Source organism: Diabrotica virgifera, chromosome 8 (genome assembly GCF_917563875.1).
Source record: "Diabrotica virgifera virgifera chromosome 8, PGI_DIABVI_V3a".
Classification (NCBI taxonomy): domain Eukaryota; kingdom Metazoa; phylum Arthropoda; class Insecta; order Coleoptera; family Chrysomelidae; genus Diabrotica; species Diabrotica virgifera.
Window position 1 is genome coordinate 24,236,581 of NC_065450.1, and position 26,680 is coordinate 24,263,260.

Below are 26,680 nucleotides of genomic sequence, written 5' to 3' on the forward strand. Positions count from 1 at the left end.
ATTTCTCCCCTGTAACGTATTAAAATAAACATTATAGAAGTTCTCAGGGACTTTCGGCCCTCGCTAATAACGTAATCTTTCATTCTGTGTTTACATTTTTCAAAAATACTTATTAGTTTTCTCAGGATTCGAAAAAAATAATCCCATTTGAATAGTATTGGAGCAGAAACTACGCACCCACCCCTTAAGGTGTATCACGATTACCGTTTCAAAACATGTTTCATTAATTTTATACCATTTTAAACTTTTCTTTGGTTTATATGAGTTTAAAATCGATGACAAAATTCTTTCATGACATACGGATTTAAACAATAATATAGTTCATAATTGTATAGTGTGTCCTATTTATAGATATTATAACAAAACCATAGTAGGTATTATAAAATTACTTTTTTAATAAAATTGTATTTTTTTAATATTGTTGCACTAAACTTATATGTCAAATATTTATCTCCATACTTCACATCCAATATGGTCTAGTGGCTGGGATACCTGGCCTGTCAGGAGGCTCGGCTGCCATTTCCGGCGTCGTATGTCATTTTTGTTTTTAAAATTGACATTTTCACTTTTATAGGATAACCTCCAGGGCATAATGTGTTGTTTTTAAGCCGGCTACTCACGATACTTCGGTGTTGTTCGTCAAAATAGTCGACCATATAAATTCTGCAGTACTGCAGCATAGAAACCAGTTTCTCTGTGGTAAAATTGTAACTAGTCGATGTGGTGAGACCGCTCCCGTCTGAAAAAAATTTCTGATATGGTTTCTTTGTGAATTTCTATTAAAAAAATGTCCCCTTTAAACAAATCTGAAGAGTTCCGGGCGGAATTTTTGAGCAGAAATTGTTTAAACAATTTTTTTAAACAAATACAAAAGATCATGTTCTTTTGCTCTGGAACATATATTTTAGATTTTTTGGGTCAATCTAAACAAGAAAGGTATCTTGTAATTTTTCTCAGAAATTGATAGTTTTGGAGTTATAGGCGATTTAAATCTGAAAAATGCGAAAATACGCATTTTCGAGGCTTAAAAACTCATATTTAAATTAGTATTTTTGACGTTACCACATACTTAGATTGAAGATTGAACATTCAGCTCCAAGGTTCTGAAGAGTGATCACGTCCAACTTTAAGTTATACCGTTGTTTTTAATTGTTAAATATAGGTATTTATCCGATTTTTTCGCCGGGGTGGTGAGGGTTCATTTCAAAAATCTCCTATTTTCCTCCGAAAAATATTTTTTCTACATTCTTTGTGATATTCTAAATAACCAAAGTTTCTTGCCATTTCTCTCAAAAGTTAATAGTTTTTAAGTTATAAGCGATTTAAAATCCGAAAAATGACAAAACGCATTTTGGGATTTTAAATCGCTTATAACTTTAAAACTATTAACTTTTGAGAAAAATGCCAAGAAACTTATTTTATTTAGAATGTCCCAAATAATCTGGAAAAAATATTTTTCGGAGGAAAATAGGAGATTTTTGAAACGGAGTGCGCCGCACCGGCAAAAAAATCGGATAAACACGCATGTTTAACAAATAAAAAACAACGGTATAAATTAAAGTTAAACGCAATCACTCTTCATAATCTTGAAGCTGAATATTTAGTCTTCAATTTAGGTACCTGGCGACCTCAAAAATACTAATTTGAATATGAGTTTTTAAGCCTCGAAAATGCGTATTTTCGCATTTTTCAGATTTTAAATCGCCTATAATTCGAAAACTAGCAATTTCTGAGAAAATATACAAGATACCTTTTTTGTTTAGAATGACCCACAAAAAATTTCTGCCCAAAAATTCCGCCTGGAACCCTTCAGATTTGTTTAAAGGGGACATTTTTGAATAGGAATCCACAAAGAAACCGAATCAGAAATTTTTCCAGACGGGAGCGGTCTCACCACATGGACTAAACGATTTTGTTGAATACACAGTCAAAAACGATCAAAATTTTTGTCAGTATTAGTCTAATTTGACAAAATTGAATAACGAGGAAGTATAGTGAGTGGCTGGCTTTAGATTCTTAATAACCAATGTCCAATTGTATGTCCTAATATTACCCTGTATCAAAAATAGTATTAAACTCTCTTTTTATAACATTGTCATAACTCTAAACTTTTTAAACTTTAAACAAGCTAAATCAAGGATCAGACAATTCGAGGACACAACAGAACTATTAACATATAAATAAGGAGTAGAAGCGACTCCAGAGACGATGAAACGATTATAAAAGTCGTAACCGTAAAAGCTGACAGTTGAGAGTTGCTAAAATCGTTAAAACTTTTAAACAATAGAAAAAAAATAAATTATATTCAAATTGCATGTGTTTCATCATCAAATAAAAGGCAGTATAAAATTAAAGTTTTAATTAACCGGTAAACGAAATGTAGATTGTCGCATTTATTTTCTAAATTTTATTATATACTGATATGTTAAATTCCTTAAAAGTTGACAAGGTTGATATAAAAGAGAAGTGTAATTTCAAACTTATAAGATTAAAGTCACCCTTAAACAAGTACTTGGACTTCATAAGTCGTAGGTTTCACCCAACTTGACAGGTAGTAAAATCAATGTTTTCATTTTTTTTTTTTTCAAAATGAGTGAAAACCATTACATATTAAGCTAATGGTAATCATATCTAGTAATAGACTGTAGAAAGGAAAAGAAAAATAGTGCTTTAGTGAGCATTATTTCGAAACTCTCCTATACAGGGTGATCAACTTCTGAGACAAAGTCCAATATATCTGTTATTTTACAATATATGAAAAAAAGTTGTTAATAAAAGTTATAGACACCTTTAATGCACACATTTTAAAATTAGTGAGAAATATACAGGGTCCTCCATAACACGTTGCCAAACCAAAGTTTTGTTTTTTTTTAATGGAACACCCTGTATTTTATTCAAAATCTGGTTTCTCTGCATTTTTTTGATTCTAGAGATACAACACTTTTCTAGGGTTATACTGAGAGTTTCAAAGTTACGAGCACTTTTATTAAAAAATCATACTCATTTGATCGCCCTGTATGTTTCTAATGGTGTAATATAAACTTATTTTTTAATGCTTTTGACTGTCAATATTAAAGTAGTTTTGCAACAATGTACAATTTTTTTATAACTACACAAATTGTATACAGGGTAAGTCAAAATGTAAATACAAGATTTTCTTCATAATTTTAAATGGAACACCCTCTATTTTATATTATTATCGAAAAGTTCTATAACTATACTTACATATCTTTTAAATATTCCCTATACCTATAGTTATTAGTTTTCGAGATATTTTAGTTTTATTGTTGATAACAACATGTATTACTTAGTTATTAATAACAATACTTTAATTTATTAAAATTTATTAAAAAAACTAAATTAAATAAAAAAAATGTTCAACGTACTTCTTATGTTATAAAAGGTGTTCAAAATGACCTCCCATAACGTCTACAGAAGCCTGGAAACGAGTTTCGAAAGACCTACACTGATGTTTGTAACCATTTGTTGTGTGACACTTTGAAAGGCGTTTTGAATCCTTATTTTCATATCGTCAACTATTGTTGGAGGTGTCCTATACACTACGTCTTTAATATAACCCCAAAAAAAGAAGTAAACATCGTTTAATTCCAGTGATCTGGGCGGCCAGTTAACTGGCCCATCTCTTCTTATCCATCTTTCAGGAAATAGTTCATCGAGTTCACCGTTGACAAGTGCGTTGTGGTGAGCAGGGGCTCCGTTTTGAAGGTACCACATATGTTGGCGGATGTTTAATGGTACATTTTTAAGAAAAATAGGTAAATGATTCACTAGAAAATTTAAATAAACCTCACCATTTACCGATTCCTCAAAGAAAAAAGGACCTATAACGTAATTGCCTATGATTCCACCCCAAACATTTAAGGACCATATCGATTGACTATGTGTCTGAGCACAGTACGGATTGGTTGTGGAATAATAATGAAAATTGCGTTTGTTTACACTACCATTTTTGTGGAATTCTGCCCCGTTTCCAAAAAAAAGAACAAACTCAAAAAAATCTCTCTGTATAACAATTTGTTGTTGTGACCATTGACAGAATTGTACTCTTCGTTCGAAATCATCCCCAACAAGTTCCTGAATTAATTGTGTATGATATGGGTGCATGTTGTTTTTCTTGAGTATGTTTTGGATAGATCCATAACTTATATCTTGACCTCTTGTAATATTTTGAATACTGGTATGAGGATTTTCTGTAACAGGCAGTAAAACATTTAATTAATTTTCATCCGTAATAATGATTTTTGTTTTTCCCTTTGCTTCATAAACAGAACCAGTACGATTAACCGTGTGTAATAAGTTGTCAAATGCTCTCTTATTTGGTTGTTGACGCTATGGACACCGTTCCTTATAAATTCTTGTGGCAACTAATGAGTTTTTGAAACACTCTCCTAAAATCCATATCATGTCTGTCATTTCTTCACGACTAAAATTCATTGTTAGGTAACAATTATAACAATATGGCAAACAATTATAATCAATAATAAAAATAAATACGTACAGATAATTAAACTCTTACATCTGACAGTTCTTGTGTCAATTATTTCAAAGCCAGCTTAAACAAGAACTTGCAGCAATTTATAGTTCCCATTTCTTCGCGGAAAATTAATATCATTTTGTTAGTAAATATAAAATTATCGTTATTGTATAGAATTTACCATAAACTTGGAGAAAAAATGAAATTCAGTCTAATTTTAATTATGATTAACAAACTCATTGGATGTTTCTAATATTAAGGGTAATTAATTTACTGTAATAAACGTATCTATGAGTTATCAACAATATAACTAAAATATCTCGAAAACTAATAACTTTAGGTATAGGGAATATTTAAAAGATATGCAAGTATAATGAAAGAACTTTTCGATGGTAATATAAAATACAGGGTGTTCCATTTAAAAATATGAAGAAAATCTTTTATTTGCATTTTGACTTACCCTGTATACAATTTGTGTAGTGATAAAAAAATTGTAAGTTGTTGCAAAACTACTTTAATAATTACAGTCAACAGCAGTAAAAAAATAAGTTTATACTATACTGTTAGAATCATACAGGGCGATCAAATCAGTATGATTTTTTGATAAAAGTGCTCATAACTTTGAAACACTCAGTATAACCCTAGACACGTGTTATATCTTTTTAATCAGAAAAATGTAGAGAAACTAGATTTTAAATAAAATATAGGGGGTTCCATTTAAAAAACATAACTTTGGTTTGGCACGGTGTTATGGAGGACCCTGTATATTTCTCACTAATTTTAAAATGTGTACAATAAAGGTGTCTATAACTTTTATTAACAACTTTTTTTCATATATTTTATAATAACAGATATATTGGACTTTGTCACAGAAGTTGATCACCCTGTATATTTTTTCTTCCCAATCGGTGGCGTCTCCCAATCAGAGGTTGGATATTATCACCTCTATCTTTACATTAGGTACCGTATATACTGTGTATAGTAGTCGGAATACTACGCAGTACTACGTTGGCACTCGGATATGTTTTGCTGATATATAATTGCGTTTCTGTATCTTTATTCTTTGTCTAACTACTAATACATAATGTATTTGGTTTCTTAAAATTCTCTCTTCTTAATCTGCTGGTAATCTCTATGTGTCTCCATTCTTTGATAGTTTAAACAAGCTTTCCGCTATAAAAAAGTTATTATATTGGCAAAATTCCATGCACCTATCACCCCTTTAGATTCTGTTTGCAAGTCCGTGTCTTCCTGTAGGTACATTCTTCTACGTTTGCTTTCCCAACCTTTGCGTTAAAATCTCCCATTATAATAAAATTATAACAGCCTGCGTTTAAATGGTTTTAATGTCCGACTAATATATTATTTGAAAAATAATGACATGATTTCGAAATTGCTAGGTGTATGCCAAATTTCATGTCAATCCAAGCGCTTCTTTAAAATTTGGAGCAAAAACCGTGATTTAATTTACTAAGAGTGAAACAGAATCAACCGTTATATGTATTTTTATAACGTCTATTTTGCATTTTTTGCGCCATCTATCGCGCCATTACAGCGTCATCTATCGCGAATCTAAATCTATCGACATATATCTAAAATAATATAGATAAAACTTGTTTACGTTTTGATGTAGGTGTAATAGCCCCGTGGGATTGGGGTCGTGTTTGATGTAAATCAATATATTTTTGAAAAATAAAAATACCTGTTTTTTGGTTTTTTTATTTGGAGGTGATTTCTCGAGATATTAGATTATTTCCATAATTTTGGTAAATCTAGTGTTTGCTTCCTGCTAAAATATACACAAGGACGTGGAGATGGAGGGTCGTGTTTAATGTCATTCGATAGATTTTAATATGTGCTTTTTTATTTTTTCAATCCGATGTAAACATCCGAAATATTCTACCGTCCCGTCCCGGCTCTATTGCCACATCCTAATTAGACCGATCAAATAAAATTACACTACACGTAAATCAAAATGTAATTCCGTACAGGTTGGAATAAATTTTATATCAAAATTTAATTCGGTAATTCGTGTTTTTATTAAGGATTTTACAATTTTTTTCAGCAAAGATGAATAAACACTCTTTTATATGAGGCTCACTAAATTAAATTTGACCCGTAATTTATATAAATAGTTGTAAATCAAAATTGAAAAACAAATTTCCAAAAAAATATTATTTGTAATATAAATAAGCTCTATAATGTATTTTGTTTCACAGAAAAAGTTGCACTATAATATCACTGTTAGATTTTCTAACATAAAGCTAATTATCATTTCTACTTATATAAGAATCTTAATAAAATTCGTCGAATCATTGATAATTTCAAACGAACACATCTGCCCTTTGTAGCTTCCAAAATTAACCAATTCCGAGAAAACATTTGCTTGTCCCGTGGCCTCCCATTTCAGTCGGCGATACAAGGACCCGTGCACTACGAAAACATTCTAGGTTAAGATATATCCGGTTCCCAGGGTTTGGATCGAAATTAAGAACAATTCTTTCAACTTGACAATGTGTGAAGCTGTCTTGCTGTCGGATTTATGTATCCTTAAACCAATAAAGGCCTTTGTCGTTACTGGACTAAATTAAACCTTCTGTTTATTTCTGAACGTAAATTAGACACGCATAGGACATTGATGAATGAGTTCCACTTCTTTTTGGGGACCCAAAGGAAAAAGGAATCCTTATGCCTAAGTCGTTTTTAGTCTCTCGTCTCTCAATCACTTATTCGTCAACTACCGAGCTAATCGGTCGCGTCTCTCGCTCAACTCTGAAAGTGTTCACGTCTCGTATTTTCCTATCGCATTACACGGTTTTTCACGCGAATCTTCTCTCACTTGTTACTAATCACATGTTTCACTCTTAAATCGCGGTTCACTTTACTGTCAATTGCACATAGCAAATTTATGTATGTTTTTTTGTTGTAGTAAAAACAATAATAATTATTTTGTACGATACTTGTAAATATTAGTGTTTGTGTTAAATAAACTAATTATCTCACACGTATTTTAATCATTTCAACACCGATTTACACCTTGCTTCGACTCGACAAAGAATATCAGAGTCTAATTATATCAACCACTATAGAAGCTGGTTCCCCTCTTGTGTGAAGGACAGGAGATATTCACCAGGTCCTTTTACCACAGGTGAAGCGTCCTACACATAATTTGGTACCCCTGGTGGGACGATTCAAAGAATCGTCTGCATACCCAGAAGCAAGGCTCGCGGTGTTGAAATTGAATCGAATCGTTATCGGCTGTTCCGGTGATCCTATTACCTCTACTTGGACCGTTGCTGTCCCGCTGACCGCCTCTACCTTGGACCGTTGCTGTCCCGCTGATCGACTCCACCTTGGACCGTTGTTGTCCCGCTGATCGCCACCACTTTGGACCATTGCTGTCCCGCTGACCGTCTCCACCTTGGACCGTTGCTGTCCCGCGGATCGACTCCACCTTGGACCGTTGCTGTCCCGCTGACCGTCTCCACCTTGGACCGTTGCTGTCCCGCTGATCGACTCCACCTTGGACCATTGCTGTCCCGCTGACCGTCTCCACCTTGGACCGTTGCTGTCCCGCTGACCGCCTCTACCTTGGACCGTTGCTGTCCCGCGGATCGACTCCACCTTGGACCGTTGCTGTCCCGCTGACCGTCTCCACCTTGGACCGTTGCTGTCCCGCTGATCGACTCCACCTTGGACCGTTGCTGTCCCGCTGATCGCCTCCACCTTGGACCGTTGCTGTCCCGCTGACCGCCTCTACCTTGGACCGTTGCTGTCCCGCTGATCGACTCCACCTTGGACCATTGCTGTCCCGCTGACCGTTTCCACCTTGGACCGTTGCTGTCCCGCTGATCGCTTCCACCTTGGACCGTTGCTGTCCCGCTGATCGCCTCCACCTTGGACCGTCGCTGTCCCGCTGACCGCCTCCACCTTGGACCGTTGCTGTCCCGCTGATCGCCTCCACCTTGGACCGTTGCTGTCCGGCTGGCCGCCTCCACCTTTGGACCGTTGCTGTCCCGCTGATCGCCTCCACCTTGGACCGTCGCTGTCCTGTTGACTGCCTCCACCTTGGACCGTTGCTGTCCCGCTGATCGCCTCTACCTTGGACCGTTGCTGTCCCGCTGACCGCCTCCACCTTGGACCGTTGCTGTTCCGCTGATCGACCCCACCTTGCACCATTGCTCTCACGCTGATTGCCATCCAACTTGGACCGTCGCTGTCCCGCTGACCGCCTCCACCTTGGACCGTTTGCTGTCCCGCTGACCGCCTCCAACTTGGACCGTTGCTGTCCCGCTGATCGCCTCCACCTCGACCTGGGGCTGCTCCCGCTGCCCGCCGCCACGCTGACACAGTCCCATTCTTCAAGAACAACGCTTTCTTGACGCATACTAAGGTAACATCGCAATAATAAAAAAAAAAACTTTATGAACTTTTATTTTATTTCCTTAAATATTACTCCACATATTATCTTTCACTCAATAAGTTTGTGTACGCATGTGCTTTAAAGGACAATTTATTTGTTTACTCTTTATTTTTTATATATATCTGCTCATCTCTTTTTTAAATATTTTGCATAATTTTTATTTCTTTTTACACTACATACTCACTTTGCTCACTCTATTTTCAACCACGATCTCTCTTTGTGTAATACCGTTAAAATCACAATATTTACAGATTGTCACTGGACAATCAATATTTTAATTTTTTTAAATTTTGGTATATTTTAATTATGGACGCACTGAAGAGGGAGATTGGTACATGCAAATCATCACTTGAACGAAATTTGAATTGGATAAGCAATTTTCTCGATAGTCAAACTGAAACATTTGAACTAAGTCATAGAAGAATTCACTTAATTAATGCATTTAATAATTATAATGATATTTGTAATAAGATAGACACTCACAAAAATGCTGATTTGCACACAGAAAATAGAGAAGAAGTTGAAAATAAATACTTCTCTGCTATGTCTCGAATTGACGGTAAATTGGCGCAATTTTCGAAAGTTAATTCTTCTTCTTCGGTACCTTCTCAGTATCAACACGGTAATCATGCTAACTCCAACGTACGCTTACCACCTGTTTCTGTTCCTATATATCATGGCGAGCCCAGTAAATGGGTCTCATTTTACCAATTGTTTTCCTCAATTATAAAGGATAATCACACACTCACCAAAGCTCAAAAGCTAATTTATTTGAAATCTTCCCTCCGCGGAGAACCCTTAAATTTAATTGATTCGCTTGACGTAACTAACGAAAACTTTGATCTCGCTATTGACATACTCGAAAAGAAGTACGACAACAGTCTTGCTATTATCAATTCTCACATCAATCTTATCATAGATTTCCCTACACTCACAAGGAGCAACTATCGGTCACTAAGTGATTTTACAAACGATTTAAAAAGAAATATTGACTCCTTAAAGGCTCTACAAGCTCCCGTCGAATCGTGGGATTATCTCTTAATTAATTTAATAACAAGAAAGCTCGATTTTGCCACCAAACGATATTATGGGGAAAGAAGAGATAGAAATTACACTCCCACAATTGTCGAACTTTTTGAGATCCTCAATGAACGCTGCAACATTCTCGCAGACCTCACAAATATCCCAGAATCAAAAAGGGACAAATCACACGCTAAATCTAACTCCACTTCTCTTCTCTCAAATACATCTCCACCTCTCTCCTCTAGTAATCATATCAAATGCAATTACTGTAATAATTCAGCGCACAAAATATATTCCTGTAGGCAATTCGCTGCCCTCTCTCACTCAGAAAAATATAATTTTTTAAAATCGCGAGACATGTGCTCTAATTGTCTTGGTACAAAACACACTCATGCTCAGTGTACTTCTCGCGGTTGTTTTATTTGTTCTAAAAACCATCACACCCTTCTGCACCAAAACTCGTATGCAGAAAACATTAAACGTACTCGTTCTTCTCACGCTTCTCACCACGAAGATAATCGCAATGCAAGCACACATGTAAATTCTGCTAGATTTACACCCTATGCAGAAACCGCTCAACAGAATAGTAACAGAAATACACGTTGTAATGCTTCTCGTTTTAATAATGATGCAAATTCGCAAGCACAAGTTGCTGATGCTCGCAGTCTCTCACCCCGCACCACAAATGCCATAAATTCCACTAACTCACTCCACGCAAATATTGCTCAGCCATCTTATTTTAATGACTCTCAAGAAGATGAATGTAACCCTAACGTAGCTCTAACCGTTACAAATAAACCTTTTACACACTCTTCGACTCTTTTACCCACCGCTCAAGTAATTTTAATTGACAAATCTGGAAATGCCATATTTGCTAAGGCAATCCTTGACTCTGGTAGTCAAAATTCTTTTATAACGGAAAATCTCGCTAATAAAATGAATCCCGAAATTTCTGGCAATGAACTAAAAGTTTGTGGCATTGCCCAAAGTTCTCTCACTTCGAAATCAATGGCAAAAATCATGCTTTACACACCTGGTTTCGAACGTAATGTCAATTTAAACTGTGCAATAATTCCAAAGATTTCTTGCCAGCTACCGCAATTAGATATCAACCCTGATTTTCTTAAAATTCCAAAAGATCTCAGCCTGGCTGATAAATATTTTTATATGGAATCAAATATTGAAATTCTGATAGGAGCAGATGCTTACTACGAAATCCTCTTACCGGGTATCGTAAAATTAGGAAAAAATCTACCCACACTCTTCAATACAATATTTGGATGGGTAATCGCCGGTAATATTCCAAACGCAGCCCATTCTAAACAACAAAACATTTCTTTATTTTCTCACTCTACAAATGTGTATTTTGACAAAATCAATTTAACCCATAAAACACCATCCGAGAATTTGAATATTGACGAATCATTTCCTATCCCAAGAAAACGTCTAAAATCTCATTTTAAAAGGCATTAACAAAAATGAAAATATTTCTTCCCTTTTTAGGAAACACAGTTCAATAACCGACCTTACCCTCAAAATATTACCGCTAGCATTGTATAACTAGACAATGCCTCTATCTACTCAAGTACCCAAGTCACCCGCACTTTCACTTGTTGACAATAAATTTGAAAAATAAAAACACCACAACAGTTCACTCAGGGCAAAACGCCTATAATTTATGACACATTTACAGTTACCCGCGACAACTGATTTGTAAATTTAGGTCAAAACCCTTTTGTACAAAATAGTATATACACTAAGAAAAATGAAAAAAAAAAAACAAGTTTTGTTTATTATTGTAAAGAATTATCTCTTGATTTTTCGCAATTTATTTGTAAATATAATTTTTAAATAACTCACAACTGAAGATAAAGTTTCCCATAATCTCTTCTTCTCTCAAGCAAATTTACTAAAAACCGCACTCTCTCTCTCCCTCTCTCGCTCTCTCTCTCTCTTTCGATCTCTCTCTCCCAATCGCTATCTCTCTCCATCGCTCTCTCTTTCTCTATCTTGCTCTTAACATTTATTTTTCCTCCTCTGGCGCGGGGGGCAATTTATGTTAGATTTTCTAACATAAAGCTAATTATCATTTCTACTTATATAAGAATCTTAATAAAATTCGTCGAATCATTGATAATTTCAAACGAACACATCTGCCCTTTGTAGCTTCCAAAATTAACCAATTCCGAGAAAACATTTGCTTGTCCCGTGGCCTCCCATTTCAGTCGGCGATACAAGGACCCGTGCACTACGAAAACATTCTAGGTTAAGATATATCCGGTTCCCAGGGTTTGGATCGAAATTAAGAACAATTCTTTCAACTTGACAATGTGTGAAGCTGTCTTGCTGTCGGATTTATGTATCCTTAAACCAATAAAGGCCTTTGTCGTTACTGGACTAAATTAAACCTTCTGTTTATTTCTGAACGTAAATTAGACACGCATAGGACATTGATGAATGAGTTCCACTTCTTTTTGGGGACCCAAAGGAAAAAGGAATCCTTATGCCTAAGTCGTTTTTAGTCTCTCGTCTCTCAATCACTTATTCGTCAACTACCGAGCTAATCGGTCGCGTCTCTCGCTCAACTCTGAAAGTGTTCACGTCTCGTATTTTCCTATCGCATTACACGGTTTTTCACGCGAATCTTCTCTCACTTGTTACTAATCACATGTTTCACTCTTAAATCGCGGTTCACTTTACTGTCAATTGCACATAGCAAATTTATGTATGTTTTTTTGTTGTAGTAAAAACAATAATAATTATTTTGTACGATACTTGTAAATATTAGTGTTTGTGTTAAATAAACTAATTATCTCACACGTATTTTAATCATTTCAACACCGATTTACACCTTGCTTCGACTCGACAAAGAATATCAGAGTCTAATTATATCAACCACTATAGAAGCTGGTTCCCCTCTTGTGTGAAGGACAGGAGATATTCACCAGGTCCTTTTACCACAGGTGAAGCGTCCTACACAATCACTATAAATTGACAAAAAAATTGGTCGATAGATATTTAGTAGTTTATGAGATATTTAATTTGTTTATATAAAATTAACATTTTTTCAATTGCAAAAACGCGGTTTGTGCCGATAAAGTATACAAGTTTTTAAGGTCTCACTGGTTTTTCTTTTATGCATATTTTCGATAAATGTATTGACAAATCAAAACTAAAATCAAAACCCTTCCAAAATAGCGTTTAAAAATTGGTGTAATTTGTTTAAAACTTATTCTTTTAAATAACATCGCCGGGATTAAAAATCTTAAAATTATTTTTCGATATTCGTATTCTTGGTAATTTTTGACATATCCAAAATAGCATAAAAATTTTCTAGAAGCATTTTTGGCCGAGATAGATTTTCCCAGTTTAAAAATTCATAATTTGTTTATTTATCAATATTGAATTTAAAAGTATGTACGTGACTACATCTATTAACCTTACTACTTAACAATGTCATTTATACACATAATCAAAATTGTAAAATATTTTGAAAGATGATGATTTCGTAGCACCTTAAATGAAAACTTTTTTCTGAAAATTGGCGAAGGAGTAGTTTCCAATATCTCTGTTAATAATGGGCAAATTTCAATGTTTTCTTTTAATTTGAGGTAGCATATAAAAATAATAGCATCTGCATGACCCTTTTTGCCATAAATAATCCATAATTAGTTATAAACACTTTTTTTCTCTAGTATTGTGATAAAAAAAAGTTGGCGCCAAAGATAATCACAAAACAGCATTAAAACCAATTTGTATTTTAAACATTGAACAAAATAGTAAATTTTTCTTAACGAATCATACAAACTTTTCCTTTGTACAAAAATCATTGGCAAAATCTCGCAAAGAAAATATGAATACAAAATATAATATATAAAAAATGGAGGACAACCTCTATATAAATATATTAGGTATATAAGTAAATAAAAATTAACAAATATATCCACAATTTTTAGTGTATTACCTGTTAAAAAGATTAAAATATTAAATGTAAAATACATATACAGTGAGCACGTAAAGGATGGAATTAATTCATTTTCTCGAGAATGGACAATTTTGGAAAAAAATTCCGATAAATTTTTATATTTAAATTACGACTTTTTGGCATATATATATATATATATATATATATATATATATATATATATATATATATATATATATATATATATATATATATATATATATATATATATATATCATACTAGTGACGTCACCCATCTGGGCGTGATGACGTCATCGATGATTTTTTAAATGAGAATGGGGGTTGTATTATAGCTCATTTGAAAGGTAATTCAATCCTCTATTCAGTAGTATAAACATTAACATAATTATTTATACAGGGTGCCCAAAAAAAATTGTTTGCATTAAATTTATTAACATGAAAAGAAGAATCTATGTAATTTATTCAATTCAAAATATATTTTACTGCTCTCAAAAAACAGAAAAAAATATTATTTTGAAAAATAATCATCGCTTTTCGCTTAAATTAAATGTTCAAACTGTCAAAAGGCAGGTCGGTGGGTGCATTAATATTGAATTTAAGCAAAAAACAATGTTTATTTGTTAAATAAACATTTTTTTCTGTTTTATGAGAGTAGTAAAATGTATTTCGAATTAAATAAATTACATACATCCTTCTTTTTATATCAATAAATTTAATTCAATTTTTTTTGGACACCCTGTATAAATAATTATGTTAATGTTTATACTACTGAATAGAGATTTGAATTACCTTTCAAATGAGCTTTCGCCCGACACCTATTCTCATTAAAAAAATCATAGATGACGTCATCACGCACAGACGGGTGACGTCACTAGTATGATGTATATGCCAAAAAGTCGTAATTTAAAAATAGAAATTGACCTGTTTCGGGATTTTTTCCAAAATCGTCCATTCTCGAGAAAATGAATTTATTCCAACCTTTACGTGCTCACTGTATATTTAAATATTGTACAAAGCAAGAAGTTTTAATAAATTTTTAATGCTAATTCAGTATTAATTTGTTAATTTTTTTATAAAAAATCTTTTGTGTCAATTTTTATTTATCACATCTAGGGAAAAAAATTGAAAGAAAAATGTTTATAACAATTTGAGGAATATTTATTGTTAAAAGTGTCATTTAGATGTTACTATTTTTATAAGCTACCATAAACTAAAAAAAAAACATTGAAATTGGTCAATTATTAACGAAGATATTGCAAAATACTAATGCACCACTCTTTATGCACAAAGTTTTCAGTTAAGGTCGCTACGAAAATCATTATTTTTTTAAATATTCTAAGATTTTAATAACTCTATATCGTCGTCGACACAAGAAAAACTCGTAACTCCATTTTCCCTAATTTTTCAGGAGAGCCTAAAAACAGTAATTTAGAAGAACATGTAACTCCAACATGGGTTCATAAAATAAAATATGGAAAACCATGTAACTCCAGAGATAGTTTAAAGCAACAAAAATCCCTTTATTTTTAAATCGTACCAATAACATTTATTACCCAAATCAACTTACTTTATCTTACTTCCTTACAGATATAAAATTAGAACTTAAAATCCTCTATTTCACTCCAAAAAAACAAATCAAATCAACGGCAATAATCACTTAACTGACTTAGCAGAAGGAGTTGCGTGTTTTACTAACATAATTTTTTGACAAGGGAGATAGCTGCTTTTCTAGTATACATTTTAAAAATAGAAATCTACATTTAAATGACGTATTATTTGTCGGATGGCTAGAATAGGCGATTGGCTAATAGATGGCAGTAAAATCTCATTTTAAGTAAAAATTGGAGTTACGCGGTATTCTTGTGTCGACGACGATATGTATAAATGACATCGTTAAGTAGTAGGGTTGATAGATGTACTCACGAACTTTAAAATGTTAATATTGACAAATAAACAAATTATAAATTTTTAAACTTGGAGAAGCTATCTCGGCAAAAAATGGATGTAGAATTTTTTTTCTGTTATAAGTGTGTCAAAAACTACCAAAAACACGAATATCGAAAAAAAAAATCAAAATTTTTATCCCGGTGATGTTATTAAAAAACAAGTTTTAAACGAATTACACCAATTTTCAAACGCCATTTTGAAGGGGTGTTTAATTAAAATTTTTATTTGGCAATACTTTTATCGGAAATATACGTTAAAGCAAAAAAAAATGAGACCTTAAAAACTTGTATCTATCGGCAACAACCGCGTTTTTGCAATTGAAAAAATGGTATTTTTTTTATAAACAAATTAAATCTCTCACAAACTACTCAATATTTATCAAACAATTTTTTTGTCAATTTATAGTGATATCATAGTGCAACTTTTTCTGCCAAAAAAAATATTTTAGAGTGCTTATTTATATTGAAAATAATATTTTATTGGAAATTTGTTTTTCAATTTTGATTTAAAATTATTTAAATAAATTACAAGTCAAATTTAATTTAGTAAGTCTCACACAGAAGACTGTTTCCTCATCTTTGCAGAAAAAAATTGTACAGTCCTTAATAAAAACAAGAATTGTCGCAGCAGTTAAAAAAGTAAATTTTGTGCAAAAATTACCAATTTTTAATTATTTAAACAATGATACCTCATATGAATCATATACTTTCTTGAAAATATCTTTTGTCTTGAGTTTAATAAAAAATTTATTCCAACCTGTACGGAATTACATTTTGATTATATTTTATTTTATTGGGCTAAATATTATAATTATTAATTCTCTGACACCTCTAAAAAAATTTACCATTTTAAAGTTACCACCTTTGTGAACGGTAAACATTGAAAAATATTGAATATTTAGTAGTAGTAGAGTAGTTTTACTGCATTTACAAATTGTGTAGTTTTCTCACAAAAGATATAAAAACTGAGATGGCTTCCATAACTTTGAAATCATGCTAGTATATCCACCTTCCAGTACCTAGTCCTTTTTAAAAATATTCTCTTTACTTAAGTTTACCAGCTGTGTTCTATCGTCTTTCCGTATTAAGGATGCTCCTTCTTTTAGCATTTTGAAATTACCGCAAATCACAAGGAAACTCGTAAATTTTCCTGATGATACTTTCTAGAGTTAAACAGAGTCAACCGTTATATTTTTATCACGTCTACTTTGCAGCGGAATATTGCAAATTCCTCGATTTGTTATTCAAGAATAGTTCGATGGAAAAAGTGATTTTGTTCGATAGGAACTTCGTTGCCAGCAATGTAAGGCTGTGGGACATAACGAAATTTGGAGCTACTACTAATGCACTTATCGATTTTCAATATTAGTCTAAGAGCTGGGAGCGGATTTTGTGCGTGATAAGTAATATGGAAAAACTATACGAGGATATGACGTGTGTACATGACGTTGTGTACATGACTTTCCCTAACCACCGGAACCCATAGTGGGGGCCGAGGATAGTTATAAGGGGTCAAATTCGCGGTTTTTATTAATTTTTGTGACGCTCATGATCGAGATGCACCAAAATTTGGGAATAAGTAGGTCATGACGTAAATAAGTAAAATTTCCAGGGGTGGTACGCTGCGTGGCCGACAAAGGGTGGGGCAGGGGTGAATATAAAAAATGTAAGGGTTTTTTTGGGATGTTTGTGATTGAGATAGTGCACCAAAATTTGGGACTAAGTAGAACAACATAACTAAGTAAAATCCTCATAGGCGGAAACCAGACTGGGTGACGAGGGTAGTTATAAGGGGTAAAAGTCGCGGTTTTTATTATTTTTTGTGACGCTTATGATGGAGATAGTGCACCAAAATTTTGGAGTAAGTAGGTCGTGACGTAACTAAGTAAAATCTCCAGGGGCGGAACGCTGCTTGGGGTACAAAGGGGTGGTAGCCAGGGGTTAGTATAAAAATATAAGGGGTTTTTTGCCGCTCGTGATCAAGATAGTGCACCAAAATTTGGGAATAAGTAGAGCATGACATTACTAAGTAAAATCTCCAGGGGCGGAACGCTGCGTGGGGGACAAATGTTGTGATGGGTCACAAAAAAATAATACCAACTGCGATTTGACCCCTTAAAACGCCCCACATCCCCAATTCTGGTTTCTACCCCTGGAGATTTTGCTTAGTTACGTCATGATCTACTTACTCCCAAATTTTGGTTCACTATCTCAATCACGAACGTCGCAAAAAAACCCTTATATTTTTTATATTCACCCCTGCTCCACCCCTTTGTCGGACACGCAGTGTGCCACCCCTGGAGATTTTACTTAGTTACGTCATGACCTACTTATTCCCAAATTTTTGTGCACTATCTCGATCATGAGCGCCACAAAAAAAAATAATAAAAACCGCGAATTTTACCCTTTATAACTACCCTCGTCCCCCACTCTAGTTTCAGGCTCTAGAGATTTTACTTAGTTATGTCATGGTCTACTTATTCTTAAATTTTGGTGCACTATCTCAATCACAAACGTCGCAAAAAACCCTTTATATTTTTTATTTTCACCCCTACCTCCACCCCTTTGTCGACCACGCAGCGTTCCGCCCCTAGAAATTTTACTTAGTTACGACATTACCTACTTATTTCCAAATTTGGGTGCACTATCTCGATCATGAGCATCACAAAAAAAAATAATAAAAACCGCGACTTTGACCCCTTATAACTACCCTCGTCCCCCACTGTGGTTTCCGGCCGTTGGGGAAAGTTATCTCACAACTAATTCAACATACCCCCGTATAGTTTTTCCATATTACTTATCACGCATAAAATCCGCTTCTATCTCTCCGACTATATAGGAAGTAAAATAAAAAAATAGTATAATGTACAAGTGAGGAAAAGACATATTTCTCAAGAGCGCAGAAGTTTGTTGAACGAATCAAGCGAGGGTGACATATGTCATTGTCTCATAGGTGTTGTACACTGTATTTTTTCATTAATTACATTTTGACGTTCGTTTACGTTAGCTTTAGTTACTTTTGATTTTTGTCATGAAATAGTGAAATTTGTTACCTACTTGCTTTATCTACTTGAACTTGTAAGCAAGCAAAATTATTGTTTTATTTTAAAATGTATTGTTCTATAGTATATTGTACAACAAGTGAGAAAATAGACATATTTCTCACGAGCGCAGAAGTTTACTGGCACGAGCCGAGGCACGAGGCGAGGGGCGCAAATCAAGCGAAGGAGAAATATGTCATTTTCTCATGTGTTGTACACTGTACTTTTTCTAGGGATGCGGTTTTGTCAAGAGTTCAAATTTCAAGATTAAATAATTTAAGTGCTTTTAGGTATATTATATGCATAACTTGAAATAAAATACATATATATGTAGGTATTTAATATCTATTCTTAAAATTTATATAACTTTTTAAAATTCTAATTAACAGTTATATTTGAACAGTTTTGAAAGGTAATTCCTCGTAGGTTTTGCTTTAACACATTTATTTGATAACATTAGTTGTGTTTGTATTGTACATGTTACCATGGAAAGGGCGATAATAGTATAGAACACCGTAGGAGAACCCGTGAGAAAAAATATTTCTCACTGCAATGGCCGACTTTTCTCACTGCGTGATGAATTGTTCATTTTAAATGTATGCAAGTAGTGAGAGAAGTTGCATATTGTGTGTGTGTGATGAGAGAGTGGATGGCATTAGACCATGTCTATTTGCCACAGAATTTTTTAATTTAAAATTGATTGTATCTTCTAGGTATAATTACTTTTTCATATATTTATTTTAGCTTCTAAGATAAATTTAATTAAAATATCGTAAATTCCTTTGTCTTGTTGTGCTAATAGAGTAGTGATACTAATCGGTAGACTTGTAAGTTTTTTTAGTTCTTGATACAGCGTATCTGTATATGCAGTATATTTTTGACACTCTAAGAAAATATGATTTATATCGGCTACAGGATTTTCCGGACAATGGGTACAATGCGGAGAGTCAATGATACCTATCCGAAACAAATGGGCTGGGAAACGTCCATGATTCAATTTTAAACGAGATACTATAGACGAATGTCGCCTATTATGATTCCAAATGTTAATATGTGGAATAATTTTTGGTAATGCTGGGTGAATTTTAAAATAATGACTTTCAGAATTGGATGAAGATGTTCTGTAATGAGCCTCCCATCTATCCCTAACATCTTCCTTATACAAATTAATAATATCTAATGAGTTATAAATATTTAAACTCAATTCTGAATTTAATGCTTTTTTGGCTGCAAGATCAACAGCTTCATTTCCAGATATCCCTGAGTGACCCCTTACCCAAACTAGTGTAACTCCTATACCACGCTCTTGCAGTTTAAATATACTATTTCTTATAGATAATATAAGATTATTTTTATAGTGTTTTATTGGGGAACTATTAATTGCCTGCAACACTGAAAGAGAGTCACTTACAATTATCACAGATGAAGTTACATTAGCCTCGCACCAATCTAGAGCTTTCCCTATGGCTATCGCTTCTGCACTAAAAACTGTTAAATAATATGGAACTTTAAATTCCTCAACATGATTGGTGTCTGAAACGAGAAATGCACAGCCTGTTTTATTTTTATTTTTTGATCCATCCGTATATATGACTGTTTTATTTTCTCCTAGATTACCAAGTACAGATTTGAACATTAATTTTGTGAGATTTGAATTATCCGGATAGTTTGGTATGATAATGGTTGGTTTAAGTATTAAAGCTTCAAAGTTTGTTTCGTATAATGGATAGTTATTTAGGGTATATATAAGTTTTTTATGCTTTTCTGTATAAATAAAGGCATCAGCAAGTGGAGGAGAATTTTTAATTCTCCAATATTTGTTTATAAAACTCTGAACTGCTACATCTGCGATTTTCTTGACCATGAATGTACTAAACGTCCTGTATTTTATAATTTGTTTGTTCGCTAAATATTGTCTACGAAAACACAAGGGCGGTTCTTGTGCTTCAGCAAGAATTGCACTATTTGGTGAGGAGACCATAGTTCCTAGACATATCTTTATTGCTTTATACTGTATTCTGTCTAAAATTAATAAATTTGACTTACTAGTTGAGGCGTAAAGTGTACATCCATAATCCATTATTGATCGAATGTAGGACTTATAAAATGTAAGGGATATATTAACATCTGCACCAAATTTATATTTGGAAACTACGCGCAGAAGGTTAAGCCCTTTTTCACATTTCTGCTTTACGTGTTTTATGTGACTCGTCCATAAAAGCTTATTATCAATATGGACACCTAGATATTTATATTCTGTCATTAAGGGAATAGTAATATCACCTATGGTACAAAGATCAGAGGTTTTTAGTCTGTGTCTGGTAAGACACATTACCGCTGTCTTGTCCTGTGAAAAACTAAAACCCATATTATTAAACCAATCACGCATGCAGCAGAAAATATGCTTTAAGTCTCTAATACATTGTTCATATGAATCTTGGATGGTATAAAAACAAATATCGTCCGCGTATTGGATAATTTTTATAGTGTCATCCATCAAACCATGCAGTTCAGCTGTGTATACGTTAAATAAAAGTGGACTCAATATAGATCCCTGCGGTAAACCGTTACATACCGTTCTTGGTCCGTGGAGTACATTTTTGTGATCACGAATATATATTTTCCTGTTTAAAAACAAGTTTATTATATTAGTTGCTACCCATTTGCTGATACCCATTCCACACAATTTTAGTTTTAAGATACTCAAATCAACCACATCATACGCACCTTTTAAGTCGACAAATAAACATAACATGTATTTATTTTCAGAAAAACATATTTGTGCATCAGTAACCAAATGAGTCAATGCATCAATAGTACTATGACCTCTACGAAATCCGTACTGTGCAATGGGTAGAAGAGAATTGCTTTCAATAAAATATTCTAGTCGAAATTTAATCATTCGTTCAAATGTTTTAGTAAGACACGACATAAGTGATATAGGTCGAAATGATGACGGTAATTTTGGATCTTTATATGGCTTATGTATTAGACATATGACAATGTTTTTAAGACTCTCAGCATAATCTTGTTTCAACCACCAGTTGTTGAAAACTTTTAAAATGATTTGTTTTGCTGAGTCTGGAAGATTGTGTAAAATTTTATAGGTAAAACCGTCCAAACCAGGAGCCGTGTTCTTGGTTTGTTTTAGTGCCAAAGAAAGCTCTGAAAAGGTGAAAGCTTCAGAAGTACTATCAAAAGTAGACCGAAAATGAAAATTATTTAGATCTTCCACGTTGACATTGGAGGCTGAGGGCGGGGCAAGCTGATTCAAAACATCCTCAATCAAATCGTTATTTAATGGAGGTCTCTTTTGTTGGTGATATTTGTTTCTGATTGATTTTATATAATTCCAAATTTTAGAAAGTGGAGTAGATCTATTAAGTTCATTAATAAAATTCACCCAGCTATTTCTTTGTTTTAATTTGAAAATGCGTTTAGCCTTTGCAGAAATATTTTGATAGACCAGGTAATTGGGAAAATTTCCTTGTCTTTTAAAAACCTTAAGGGCTTGGGAACGAGCTTCTACTATTTTTGAACACTCTTCGTCCCACCAGTAGGGCCTTGGCGAAGAAGGAAGAAATGGTTTTTTAACAGGCATTGATTTAGAAGCTGCTGAAGATATAACGTCAAATAAATGTTCTGTCAGTTGACAGTTATCTAGATCATTGACAGGAAAGTTAATATTTATTTCATTTTCAATAAGTGCTTGGAAAAAAGACCAATCAGCCCGAGAGTCGTTCCATTTGGATGCAGGATTTATTTCGAAAGATGTAGGGGAAATCTGAAGTTCAAACTGTATAGGATAGTGGTCAGAACCTAGTGTATCTTCTCGTACGGACCAATTTATCAAATCCGCCAAGAAAGGAGAGACAATGGTTAAATCGACTGCAGAGTGGTTGCCATTTGGATTTACCCTAGTGGGTGATCCATCATTTAAAGTAACTAGTTCCAAAATATCTATAACTTCTATTAAAACCTTTCCACCACGATCTTCCGGGATAGGACCCCACCTGTAATGGTGTACATTAAAATCACCACAAAAAATTGTACGAGAAATATTAAACTGTTGAAATAAATTTAACCAATCCTTCTTTGTCACAACTATATCAGAGGGTTTGTATATTGAGACAAAAGAAATATTCATATCCGGAATAAATACTGCACATACTTCAATGCCGTTTTCAAAATTTGGGACTATTACACATTCTTGATAGTTTATGGTTTGTAAAATAAAAATACCAACGCCTCCATAACCATTATCTCGACATTTTTTATAGAAATTGTAACCTTTTATATAAAAATTACTATTAGACTTTAGCCAAGTTTCGGAAACAATGATTACGTCAACGTGGTTTGTATTAAGGTAATTTAATAAACTACCTTTGTTAGTTGTTATTGATCTACTGTTCCACTGTAAAATAACTAATTGACTTCTAAATATTTGTTTGTTAGCCATTAAAAGGACTTATTAAAAAAATTGTTTTTCACTTGAATCAGATTCACTAAATGTATCCATAATATCAGTCGGATCGTTTGAAACGAAGGCATTCTCAACAAAATCCCTGATGTTGGATTCCGTAAGAGTATTAAGTGAAAATTGAGAATTTTTTTGAAACTTATTTATAAAAGATGTAATTAGCATTATAGTTTTTTCTTTATAATCTATAAACTCTTCTCTGTAGGGGTTAGGAATAATGGGTTTAGATTTTTGACTAGGTTTATTTGATTTTTTAGGTGGCATATTATCAGCTGTAGGAGAGGTTGGATGTGATCGCTTAATGGATTTTGTAATGTTTGGTTTAGGCATTGATTTTGGTTTTTTAATAGTGAAAGTAGATGAGCTATTACCTGAAGTGTTTGGTAGGGACGGAAAATTATTATCATTACTTAATATTGAAAATCTATTATTAGTCGTTACTTTTGCATATGATGGGTTGTTATATATGTGTTCTGCTTCTTTAAAAGATATATTTTCTAAGGCCATAATTTGTTTTATCCCTTTTTGTTTTGTGTATACAGGACAGACACGTGATACTGAAGGATGGCTGGTATTATTACAATAAATGCACATGTTTTCTTCCTTACATTCTTCTTCCGTATGACTGGTATCTGCACACCTTCGGCATCTCTGATTTTTTGATTTGCATTGCTTGGCTGTGTGGCCGTAATGCAAATATTTGAAACACTGTACAACGGGTTGTACATAAGGTTCAACGTGGAAGTTACATAAATTTATTTGTACACATTGAGGAATTTCATTCCCTAAAATTTCAATAATGATCATTTGTCTATCAATTAAGCACGCATTTCCATCAGAGTCGATAATCCGCCTTTTCATACGCTGAACACCCACTACCTCTCTGTTTGATTTGATTGCAGTTAATAAATATTCTTCGGAAAAGAAAGTATCTACCATTTTGACCACCCCTTTTTTATGAGTGTAGAATTTAGGAATAAATGCTATTAAATCATTTTTAAGAATAACATCGTGATTAACTAATGAATTTGCTATTTCTAATGAATTGAAAATAACTTTAACTCTATTAATTCCAACGGGTTTAATGTCAATTACATTATTCTTTAATTTCTCATCAACAAGAAGAAAATGGCCAATCTTAATGGGGAATAACCTTCCTAGGTTCAAATTTTTATGCTGCACGAAAACAAAAAAGGGCCCTTTATCGCCTGGTCTATATTTATTAGTAAAATCGATTTGTACATACCTGTTCTCCGTGTTATCAGTTTCACTGTTTTTTTGATCGGGCGGCTTATCGGCCGCCCTTTTTTCGGACATTACTACTTACTAATTAATAATTGTGTTAAACTAAATCCTATCAAAACTAAATTTATATTGTCTCTTTTTTTAAATCACTTCCGCAATAATAAACGCACAAAACTCGAATACGACTGGTCACTTTGCCTAACGAATTCGAACTGAAGTTGCATATTGTATAGCATCCATAGAAAAAAGTTGTTTTCTTCTTTTTACTTTTATTAGGAATAAGCCACAATATTTGTTAAAATAATTATGTATATTTTGACGTTTAGATTTTCACTCCGAAAATCGTTCTCAAAGTACATAACATTAATAAAAAGAATGTGTGTGTACTTTGTACGCACGTAAGAAGTTATACTTCTATTATATGATTATATGATTATATGATTATAAACGAAACTAATATACTTTTTATTTATATTTTATTTAAATATTAAATTAATTTATACTTAATACTTCTCAAACATTTTTATTAAAACAGTGCCAAAAATTAAAATAATAAAAAAATAAAACACACACAAACACATTAAAAATGCCACAAATGATTTCTGAACATTAATTGTCGGAAAAATTTTTAACTAAATACGTATTTTCTGAAAATAAAATTATATAATAAATATACTTACAATCATAAAATGTATAAAAAAAAATAAAAAAATAAAAGTTTCTATTGGGATTCGAACCAACTTACCACGCGGCTGGTATTTGCGTTGTATTGGGATTCACCCGCATTAAAACTGCGCTACAGACACAGCTTGTCATTATGTGCGAAGATCGTCTAACTAAACAGATTAACCTTTTGACATTTTTAACTTATGTAAATCAAATTATTTTGATTTTGAATTGAAATGATTTAGAATTGAAAAAATACAACAAAACATAGGGTAAGAAGACAATATATTAGGTGAATATTAAGGTGTAAAATAAAAGTATTACATACTACTTATGTATTTTGGTAGGTTCAAGGTAGGTATCGGAGCCCGTATAACGACTAATAAATTTCGCAATCAATTGCGTCGTGCGAAGTGGCTATGTTCAAATATCATAACAAAATTTGATCAACTATTTATAAAACACTTACCAGTGAAAGATTATTTAGCTTTGAATAAGCGAGATCTGCGGCACTCATACTAGGCACAGTTTGATGAGCTTTCACATTGGCATGCAACAATCATCTCTTCTATGTAAATAAGTCCAAAAATATAATATGAAAACTATTTAAAAAGGCAGTATAACCATTAACTAACTTTTTGTTTGTTGTTTCTCTTCCTACAAATTTTAAAACGCAACAAGCATACATTATAACCAAACCATGCACAGTCCCACAGCTGTGTCACAGCTGCCATATCGGATAATTTTTGTCATGTCATTTGAACATCCAATCAGAACAAAGTTATAATGCGCATGCGCCCGGTCGCTAGGTTTTCCCATATAAAATTTCACCGTCATTACGCCCGTAAAGAAGTATAACTTCAAAAAAAAATGGTTTTTGTGATTTAATTGATTCAGTGAAGTGGATTTTGTGGTCCTTTAATCCTATACGCTGTGAGCTCGTACGTAGAGGGGATATTTATAAACTCGCGAGCGCCAGTAGTGACAAGTCTGTAAACGTTTACCGGAAATTTGACATAAATGTCAAAGTGATTAATTTAAAATTAAAATTAGAAACATTAATTATAAAAAATATTAGTTGATCAAAGCTGTGGTATATATTTTTACCTTAAATATACTTAGGTTTTAAATACTGAATTTACGTTTTTTTAATGTTCTGTAATATGTAATTATAAATATTAATCTATTAATCTTGGCGCCATCTACACGATAATTGTGAAAGTATCCGAAGTAAGAAATTAATATTTCATCAATAGAACGTCAAAATGATTAGCAAAATCTTTAAAAAATCTATTACAATTTAATTACTATTTAGCGTTGTAAATATTAAGCGATAACAAATAAATAATAAATTTAAAAATTACCGGTGAAAGTTGAATTAGTAACCGCTAGGAGCGACACCAGCGAAGCTCAGA

The 26,680-nt window shown here is 33.2% G+C and overlaps 2 protein-coding genes across 26 annotated transcripts in view; one reads left to right on the forward strand and one right to left on the reverse strand.

Annotated features, from left to right (window-relative positions):
* Window positions 1-26,680, forward strand: part of LOC126890685 (trace amine-associated receptor 1) — a 748,386-nt gene that overhangs the window by 255,760 nt on the left and 465,946 nt on the right. The gene's annotated exons all lie outside the window — the stretch shown is intronic.
* LOC126890686 (eukaryotic translation initiation factor 3 subunit A-like) lies at window positions 7,303-9,151 on the reverse strand. Of its 24 annotated transcripts, XM_050659830.1 has the most exons (6): window positions 8,631-9,150; window positions 8,358-8,596; window positions 8,188-8,323; window positions 8,086-8,153; window positions 7,984-8,051; window positions 7,303-7,813 (listed from the first exon to the last, which is right to left on the reverse strand). In XM_050659830.1, the coding sequence occupies exons 1-6, from the start codon at window positions 8,880-8,882 to the stop codon at window positions 7,635-7,637; spliced, it is 942 nt and encodes a 313-aa protein (XP_050515787.1). In that variant the 5' UTR covers window positions 8,883-9,150; the 3' UTR covers window positions 7,303-7,634. The 24 variants fall into 24 exon arrangements, with proteins under 24 accessions (XP_050515787.1, XP_050515791.1, XP_050515790.1 ...); XM_050659834.1 differs by having other exon boundaries at window positions 8,256-8,323; window positions 8,358-9,150; XM_050659833.1 differs by lacking the exon at window positions 8,086-8,153 and having other exon boundaries at window positions 7,984-8,085; window positions 8,631-9,147.

Excerpts from the sequence above, each read along its gene's own strand:
- LOC126890686 (XM_050659811.1), bottom strand. The coding sequence starts at position 8,882 with ATGCGTCAAGAAAGCGTTGTTCTTGAAGAATGGGACTGTGTCAGCGTG. Across the intron at positions 8,324-8,357 it reads CGGGACAGCAACGGTCCAAG|GTGGAAACGGTCAGCGGGAC; the intron begins GTGGAAGCGATC and ends CAACGGTCCAAG. Across the intron at positions 8,052-8,085 it reads CGGGACAGCAACGGTCCAAG|GTGGAGACGGTCAGCGGGAC; the intron begins GTAGAGGCGGTC and ends CAACGGTCCAAG.